The sequence below is a fragment of the Littorina saxatilis genome, linkage group LG16 (assembly GCF_037325665.1).
Source record: "Littorina saxatilis isolate snail1 linkage group LG16, US_GU_Lsax_2.0, whole genome shotgun sequence".
In the NCBI taxonomy this organism is placed as follows: Eukaryota; Metazoa; Mollusca; class Gastropoda; order Littorinimorpha; family Littorinidae; genus Littorina; species Littorina saxatilis.
Window position 1 is genome coordinate 48,177,192 of NC_090260.1, and position 9,855 is coordinate 48,187,046.

Consider the following 9,855-nt stretch of genomic DNA (forward strand, 5'->3'; position numbering starts at 1 on the left):
TAGAGAACAAAGTTTGAAGTGGGCAAATTTGACAGTCTGACTCAATGTCATGGCTCAGTCGAGAGGCTTGAAAAACAAAGTGTGTCCCTAACTAACCCCACACTGGCCGTTCCAATGCAGAATCATGGCTCAGTCGAGAGGCTTGAAAAACAAAGTGTGTCCCTAACTAACCCCACACTGGCCGTTCCAATGCAGAATCATGGCTCAGTCGAGAGGCTTGACAAACAAAGTGTGTCCCTAACTAACCCCACACTGGCCGTTCCAATGCAGAATCATGGCTCAGTCGAGAGGCTTGAAAAACAAAGTGTGTCCCTAACTAACCCCACACTGGCCGTTCCAATGCAGAATCTGAAATAAATGAATAAGGTAGAGCGCGATTTAAAGATCTCAGAACAAAGGGAAGTAAGCGCTTGAGATACAAGTATGGTTGGCTCACCTGAGTGATTGGTCAGTGAGTGTCCGGCCGTGGACAAGTAAATGCACGTTGAGGTTATCTCGGACGTTTTTCAAGCTAGACCTTTGAAACTTTGCACACGTTTAGGGTTTGATGATCTCACGAAGTCCCCAGTTTGGTTGACCCTCGTCAAATCTTAGGGGTCACTGCAGGGTCATGTTCGTTTCATAAAAAGTAAACGTTGAGGTCATCTCGGATGTTTTGGAAGAGCTTATTTTGGGGGGTGGGGGGAGGGGGGTCATTGGTATTGGAATCCGCCTTAAAAGACCTACACAACCCTAAGAAAATCGGGTCTTACAATGTCTGAATGAGGGTAAACTTACAACAGAATGTCTGATAAAACTGGGTCTTGAAAATGTCTTGTTGGGGGTCTTAAAAGGGAGGGAGTCTTCTATGGGGTAAGGTGGTTCAGGGAGGGGCGGGGGTAACGAAGGTAAGTCGTGTGTAAGCATTTGCTTTTCTTGTTAGCTGTTGTTAAAGGCACAGTAAGCCTCCCGTAAACCATCACTGAGCTCCCCGAGCTTCTACATACAGTGCAAGCATACTTCCATTTGAACGCTCACCGAACGGGAACATCCTGGCTGCTTTCTGTCGAGAGTGAGACATTTTCAAAGAATTTTGAAACAAATCTTTCACACAGAAACACACACACACACACACACACACACACACACACGCACACGTACACATGCACACACACACACACACCCGCACACACACACACATACACACACACACACACACACACAGACACACCCGCACACACATACACACACGCACACACACATATACACACACATACGAACACACATACCTAAAGTGTGGATGGTTACCTAAGAGGCGGCACTGGGTGTAGTGCCTTTCTAGTGCACTTGCACTACAACAGCACTGGGTGCAGTACTCGCTCCGGCATCGAAGAATTTTGCACTAAAAAATGCACAAAATTTGACCTATTTCGTCGCCTATAGAGGACGGAAAGAATGTCATTTTGAACATTGTTATGACATTCTTTCCGTCAAAAAAGTCAATTTAACGGTGTTAAATGAAGCGACCATCCACACAATTAGGTTCCCATCCAGAGTTTAGGTTGCCATCCACGTGTGGATGGTTGCCTTATGGTGATTTAGGCAACCAAACCTGTGGAAACGGGGGTACACACACACACACACACACACACACACACACACACACACACACACACACACACACACACACACACACACACACACACACACACATATCTATATATATATATATATACGACTTGTGTCTGTCTGTCTGTCTGTGTGTGTGTGTGTGTGTGTGTGTGTGTGTGTGTGTGTGTGTGTGTGTGTGTGTGTGTGTGTCCGCGATGCACGGCCAAAGTTCTCGGTGGATCTTTTTCAAATTTGGAGTCCGTATTCAGCTACACCCCGGACACAACCTCATCGATGAAATATTTCAACACTCTTGTTTATCTTCTCCAGTGTTTTCAGCCGCGATTATCTCCCTTCCTCCGTGTGGCGTCAATCCATATTCCCGTTACTACGTTACTATTTTTAGAAGGTCACTGCACGTTACTATTTTTAGAAGGTCTCCAGTGTTTTGCGCGTTTATCCCCTTTCCTTTGTGCGCCGGCGAAGCCGGCGTACACCCGGTAGAGCCGGGTCCCAGGCGCAGCCTGGTATTCGGCTCTACTTCTTCCCGGCGAAGCCGGTACCCGGCGAAGCGGGTAATCATCTAGTATATATTTATATCTTTTAGAAAGAGGAGCTCGAGACGATATCTTTTTTTACTTATGAAATGTTATTTTGCATTTCTGAAATGACTAAAAACAACATTTGATCCATCATAAAAAAAATTAAAAAAAATAAAAAAACATTATATCCTTCATGATTTTTGTGGACCCACACAAGAAAAAAGGCATGAAGAGAAAATACTGATTTCTGCTAAACTTGTATTTCATGACTAAAGTGTTATAAAATTAAAAGAAATACAACTCAATACATTAAAACATCAGATAAAAATTAAATCAATTAATCATAAAAAAGAATAAGTACATAAATATATCCTGAAACAATTTTGAATTAAAACAATTATTAATGAATTAATTCAATCAATTAATTATTAAACCAAAAAAACTAAACAATAGAGGAATGCATGATTAAACAAACAGATGCGTTAAAATCAAGAAGTTAATTATAATATACCCAGGACAGAATGTTTCGTTATTTTCACCTTGATATCGCATCAGGAAAATGAATAAAGAAATCAATTAATCTATAAAATAAAAATAATCAATACATAAGAAAAGCGAATAACCAAATGAATCAATAACTAAGTAGATTGATGCCTAAGAGTGCATATCTTTGTGGTGAGCCGTTTTACCTTACACAAATCGGGACTTATAGCAAGGCCATTTATTCCCCTGTCATAACCAGCGAGGAGTTTGGTTTGACACGAAGAAGTTATTTTTGTGTTTTGTTTGTTTGTTTAACGCCCAGCCGACCACGAAGGGCCATATCAGGGCGGTGCTGCTTTGACATATAACGTGCGCCACACACAAGACAGAAGTCGCAGCACAGGCTTCATGTCTCACCCAGTCACATTATTCTGACACCGGACCAACCAGTCCTAGCACTAACCCCATAATGCCAGACGCCAGGCGGAGCAGTCACTAGATTGCCAATTTTAAAGTCTTAGGTATGACCCGGCCGGGGTTCGAGCCCACGACCTCCCGATCACGGGGCGGACGCCTTACCACTAGGCCATCCGTGCCGGTCACGAAGAAGTGTCTGGCCGGTGGAACAGCACCCATAATCCACCCCCCTCCACCCCACCTAAAATGAAACACACAAAGGGAAACTTCCCCTTGTGAAAATTGCCAAACGCCAGAACAGCTTTACAACATTATTTACAAGTCGGCGAGAAGATCAACTATTTGTCTGATGTTAAATAGAAGTCCGACGGGCGCAGTGTCGTAGTGGTAATTAAGACATCGGCCTCCTAATCGGAAGGTCGAGAGTTCGAATCCCGGCCGCGTCCGCCTGGGATATATTTCAATCTCCCAGGTCAATTTATGTGCAGACCTGCGTGTGTACACGCAAGCACAAGATCAAGTGCGCACGGAAAAGATCCTATAATCCATATCAGAGCTCGGTGGGTTATAGTAACACGAAAATACCCAGCACGCTTCGCCCGAATTCGGCGTATGGCTGCCTGAATGGCGGGGTAAAAACGGTCATACACGTAAAAACCCACTCATGCAAAAATCATGAGAGAACGTGGGAGTTTCAGCCCATGAACGAAGAAGAAGAAGATGATATAGAAGTCTAAAGACGAACTCTAAGTAACTTGCACACAAATTCATGCTAGGCTGAATCTCAACAAGACGCTTCTGCCAATGGTATTAATTGTCATGCATTTGACAGACCCTTGATTTTCACGCAACAGTTTCACTAAGTGTACACAAGTCAGAATCCGAAGCAGACAGCTAACGCTCCAAACTCAAAAAGTTTAAACAGAAAAAAAGTTTCAGGAACGTTTAATTAATATTAACAAAACGGAATACAAAAATGTGACCCTCCACCACGTAATGAGTCGCATGTCACCTTTGCATGATTTTCATATTTTTACATTTTCCTAAAGGTTTTTGGCTCACGTAAGTGTAACCTATGCGATCGTAACTTTGTCTGTCTGTGCGTGCGTGTGTGTGTGCGTGTGTATGTCTGTGGTAGAAACTTTAACATTTCGTCATTTGAAGACGTCACATTATGGCGTCACGCGAAGGAATTACTGAAAGTCTTGGTCATTGTTATCTTGAGCGGGCCGAGACTAGTTGGCAGTCGTGTCCCTGTAAGTAGGCTACATGCAGACAGACAGATCTAGATCTAGTGTCTCGCTTTCTTGCACAGTGTCACCTATGCTTACTGTGTGTGTGTGTGTGTGTGTGTGTGTGTGTGTGTGTGTGTGTGTGTGTGTGTGTGTGTGTGTGTGTGTGTGTGTGTGCTAAATGAAGCGACCATCCACACAATTAGGTTGTCATCCAGAGTTTAGGTTGCCATCCACGTGTGGATGGTTGCCTTAGGGTGATTTAGGCAACCAAACCTGTGGAAACGGGGGTACACCGTGTGTATGTGTGACGGAGTGATTGAGTTTGTGTTACTGTTTGTGTATTTCTTACGTGAGCCTTAAAGGCTTCGCCTCTTGTTTGTTATGCTCTATCCAGTGGTGAAACCCGTTTTAGAAAAGAGTTTGAGTTATAAGCCTGTAACTAAGGTGACCCTCAGTGTTACCAGACACTCCCCGGACTTATATTAAGCCTAGCGCAGAACCGCGCGAGGTGACATGCGACTCATTTCGTGGTGGAGGGTCACAAATGATATTTTGTTTTCTCAACAGCAAATCCTTCAACTAAACAATTAACTTTATCATAGTTAACACGGTTCTAAAAGGACTACTTTTTCTTGCTTATGGATTATTGTAACTAGGCATTACACTGTTCTGAAAGGACTACTTTTTCTTGTGGAAGATGTTGCCCAGCACGGCTTTCTCCAGACCCAGGGTGGGAGCCTCGATCAGCATGGAGAAGGTGAAGGCAGTCAGGAACGACAACACCGTCACAGCAATGGTGAAGCACGCCTGCAATGTCAAGAGTTGTCGTTATTGACTGTTGAAAGAAACTTGTTTTTACTTTAAAGAAGGAAGAAGCGAAATAAAAAAACAAAAGTAAAGGAGAAGAAAATCACACACACACACACACACACACACACACACACACACACACACACACACACACACAGACATACACACACACTGAGACACACACACACTGAGACACACACACAAACAGACTCATATACGCGCACACACATACACGCACACACAGGCTCACATACGCACACACACACAGACTCGCATACACACGCACACACAAAAACAGACTCACACACACAAACACACACACACACACACACACACACACACAGCCGTCAGCGCTCTACGAACTGAACTACTGGGCCCCGAGGTGTAAGAGACCAAACCACTGACCCCTGTCCATCCATCCATGTAGAAAGGTTTCTTGAGGTTGCCGGCCAGCGTGCTGACCACGATCAGGTGGAGGAGGTACACGCCGTACGTCAGACGGGACAGCGGGGCCCACGCCCGCCACGACAACACGGTGTTGACGTAACCTGTGTAAAACGTCATAGATAATGGTGAGAAACGTCATTCTACATCAGACGGGACAGCGGGGCCCACGACCGCCACGACAACACGGTGTTGACGTAACCTGTGTGAAACGTCATAGAGAATTGTGAGAAACGTCATTCAACGTCAGACGGGACAGCGGGGTCCACGCGCTCCACGACAACACGGTGTGTTGACAAACCTTGCAAATAACGTCATGGGCACTGAACTGTTAAAAAAAAGTCCTCAGCGGGACCCACACACGCCATGACAGCAGGATGTCAACCAAACCTGTGAACCTGTGTATGTCATAAAGAGTTGCGAGAAACGTCATTCTACGTCAGACGGGATAGCGGAGCCCATGCACGCCATAACTGCAGGTGTTGACCAAACCTGTGTACGTCATAGAGAATTGTGAGAAACGTCATTATACGACAGCAGGATAGCGAGGCCCATGCACTCCCCGACAGCAGGATGTTGACGTAGAATGTCTAACGCGTCACACACACACACACACACACACACACACACACACACACACACACACAGCACACACACACACAAACACACATATCCACACACACACACATATCCACACACACACACATATCCACACACACACATATCCACACACACACACATATCCACACACACACACACATATCCGCGCACACACACACACATTTCCACACACACACACAAACACACACACACACAGACACACACACACACACACACACACACACACCTCCGTGTCCCGTGCAACAGGCGAAGACGACCCAGGCCACACAGACGGCCCACACCACTTTGCCTAGCGCCTCGTACGTCGCGTACTGTGACGGCGACCACTCGATGCCGTGTGTCAGGTCGCCCACGTTGTCGTACAGCACGTACACCAGCACCAACCCCACACACGTCGCCATAGTCCAGCCCAGGAACACAGACATCTGAAACACGACAGCACCAACATTTAACATCTGGCATCGGATCTTGCTAGAAAAACTGTCTTCTGAAAAGAAAAATTCGATTCGCAAATAAAACTCTGTGTGACAAACGGATTTGCACATAATGTATATTGGAGTTATGTGACGCAGGTGTACAAAGTTTCATGGGCCACGAACTTCGAGTAGACACCGCACGGTGAGATGTCGTTGACGCAATGCAGTGGGATGTGACCAATCAGAGAGGAGTATTGACTGAGGTCACGTTTGTAGATAGATTAGACAGCAGAGCTTTGCAGACTATCGACAGGAGAAGAAGTGTCTCCTGATTGTAAAGTTTCTCACCGGGCGCTAGAGGTCGTTTGGAGACTCGTGCCGGTATTGAATCGGTGGATTCAATTGCTGTGTTTACAGGTATTTATTGAATTGATATTTTGCTCGAAGATATTATTTTGCTCGGAAATATTGACTTGAGAAATGACCGGGAGAGTCATGTATGAATTGGCTGAAAAGCGTGCGTTGATGTCAGCCATTGTTGAAAAGGGAATGTTTACATGTTTTTCGGAAATGAAGTCGCTTATGAGTAAGCGGGTGTATATACTGTAACCGCATAAGTTAGTTGACGGTAGTGATAAAGAATGTCATAAAAGTTTATTCAAGTATGGAGACTTATGGTAGTTTAAACTTGTGTATTTTAGCATCCCGGGCCGAGAGGGGTCGCGGAAGTTTGGGGAACAGACGGGAGGTTCTACCCTCACGCTCCAGCCGTGAGCTGTGGGAATACAGGAGGGGAGACGGCGTGAAGCGCTGCGAAACGGGAACCCCGTCCCATTTCACCACACGAGTCAGTTGTGTGGGTGGGGTGAAGCAGTGCGTGCCACTGTATATTGTGAGTACGACTGAGAGAATTTAACCAGCGTGATAGCTGTACAGAGATACGTTTCCCGAGTGAATAACCACGAGACGTCGAGCGTCGTGGGGTTTGTCATCTGTGTATAACAGAAGTGAATAGTAACAGAAGTATTGTTTGAGACAATGACTTCGTGTGTTTTGAGACAGACGGGCTTTCACGGAACAAAGCCTAAAGTGTTATACGTGTGTGCACGTGAACTGTAGACTGCATGACAAAGTAATATGTATGTAATTTTGTGCAGTTAGATTTCTGTGTGTTAACAGAAATAGAACTTTCATGTTGAGCGAAAGTGATCTGTAGAATGGATGTATAATAATATGTTTATGTTGTGTTATTGAACATTCTAATAGAGGTGCAGGGGCAAAGGGCTATACTGTGTTCTTGTCTTTGTGCCTGGTTGGAGTGTTGTGTGTGTGTGTGTGTGAAGGCTAGATAGTAAACAGAGAGTAGCATGCACAATTTCTGATAGGAGTGAATAGACATACATACAGACATACACACGTAAATTCCAGCCGTAACATTTGGTGACCCCGATAACTCTGTGTTAGCTAAAATTTGTAGTTGTTTCCTTGCTTTGCTAAATTTAATTTTGTCCCCTGTGTTGGATTTTTAGAATTTTTGGCAGTAGGTCACGCAGACAGAGTTTTTCAGATTGAGTAGTTGTGTCGTTCATGTCCTGTTTTGTATTTGTTACCGTCTCCAGTTTTACGGTAGTGCTTACTGTACAGTTCTAAGCACTGAGGGATTAACTTCATTTTTCTTCCTGTGGGGTCTTTCATTTCTCTTTCCTTGCTCTTTTCTGTGTCTTCATTTTGTAAAATAGTTAGAACATTTTTTCTTTCTGCTTTGGAATAGGGATCTATCTGTTGTTTATTGCCCTTTGCCTTTGTTAAGTTGTTTAACTTTGATTAATTTTGTTCTTTTTGACTTTGAAATTTTCTAATTTGATTTTGAATTTTTGTTTTTGTTTTTGTTAGGGTGATTGATTAGGTTTGTTGATTTTGTAGGTTTGTTGTAAATAATTAAGGTAATTAGTTGTGATATTTTGATATAGACTTTAATTAGTTCAAGTTTTAGTTTATTTTTGATTTGTTATTTGCTATGGTAGTAGATTAGGTACTTTAAATTTTTTTTTGCCTTAATTTAGTCTGCTGTTTGGAGTGATTGTGTCACTTTAATATTTTTTTTTGTGGAATTTGTTTTATTTGCCTCCAACTACATTTTTTGTTGTCTTGTTGATTTAAATTAGGTTAATTTCATTAGTAGTTGTATAATATAGTTGTTTTAAACTACTATTTAAAACTTTGATTTTTTTTTTAGTTTAATATGGATTGTTTCACTTCATAAATTGTTGTTGGAACTTCGTTTTATTTTGCTTCCAACTGCGTTTTCTTTAGTTGGACTTGACTTATTTTGGCTTTGATTTTCTGATTTAGTACTTAGTTTGTTGATTAGTCTTAAGTCTTTACTTGTGTTGCATTTTTGAACTTTGAATTTTTCCTCTTATTTGTGGTTTGGGGTTGTTGTTTTGTTTGTACATGTATATATGTTTTGAACCAAGATTCGTTTTTGACTTCATTAACTGAGTATCTGACTTTGATTAAAACTGTTGGATATTTTTGCGTGAGATTTACGCCAAAACGTGTTTGGATATAGTCTTGTGTTGACTATTGTATCTGGTCAAAGATTATTTGTGGTACTTGACAGATTTCAAGTAGATTACTTGAACTTGCACTATTATTTGAAACTTTTTCAAAACTTTTCTCTAAACTTGGACATATTTTGGTGTGATTTTGAAAGTTCAAAACTTACACAATGGAGAGCGAAGATGATTATGATGCGTTGTTTGAAAAGTTTGTTAAACAGGCAGAGACTTTGGGTCTGGCTGCAGATAAACGTGAGAAATACGTGAAAGAGAGTTTTGATCGTTTGGAGAGAAAACGAGAAAAAGATGAAAGACTAAAAGCATTAGAACTGGAAGAGAGACAAAAAGAAAAAGAAAGGGAAGAAAGACTAAAAGCATTAGAACTGGAAGAGAGACAAAAAGAAAAAGAAAGGGAAGAAAGACAAAAAGAATCAGATAGACAAAAAGAAAGGGAAGATGCACAAATTGAAGAAAGACGAAGAGAAAAAGAATTGGAAAGAGAAGAAAGAGACAGAGATAGAGAACACCAATTAAAGCAAAGAGAACTTGAGATTAGGCAGGCTGAAATTAGTGCTGGGTCGCGTGGACCGCAAAATGGTCGGGATTCTCACTCTAATGTAGGTGCTCGCCCTATTTACCCCAGGCTCCCTGCATTCAGGGAACAGCAAGATGATATAGACTCATACTTGTTCCGATTTGAAACTCATGCAAAATCTCTGGGATGGGAAGAGACAAG

General features: G+C 42.7%; 2 protein-coding genes across 4 annotated transcripts in view; one reads left to right on the forward strand and one right to left on the reverse strand.

Moving 5' to 3' along the window:
• Window positions 1-4,569: 4,569 nt before the first annotated feature.
• The window catches only part of LOC138951129 (nose resistant to fluoxetine protein 6-like), a 32,107-nt gene continuing 26,821 nt past the window's right edge, over window positions 4,570-9,855 (reverse strand). For 2 of the 3 annotated variants that reach the window (XM_070322776.1, XM_070322775.1), the window contains 3 exons: window positions 6,369-6,567; window positions 5,483-5,625; window positions 4,570-5,074 (listed from right to left, as the gene is read on the reverse strand). In XM_070322776.1, the coding sequence (XP_070178877.1) occupies window positions 4,946-5,074; window positions 5,483-5,625; window positions 6,369-6,567 (471 nt within the window). In that variant the 3' untranslated portion in view covers window positions 4,570-4,945. Of the gene's footprint in view, window positions 5,075-5,482; window positions 5,724-6,368; window positions 6,568-9,855 lie in introns of those variants that run through there. The other variant, XM_070322777.1, reaches the window with a different exon arrangement.
• The window catches only part of LOC138951405 (uncharacterized), a 2,228-nt gene continuing 1,205 nt past the window's right edge, over window positions 8,833-9,855 (forward strand). The window contains exon 1 of the mRNA XM_070323015.1: window positions 8,833-9,855. This exon is cut by the window's right edge and continues 832 nt beyond it. Within this exon, the coding sequence (XP_070179116.1) occupies window positions 9,290-9,855 (566 nt within the window). The 5' untranslated portion in view covers window positions 8,833-9,289.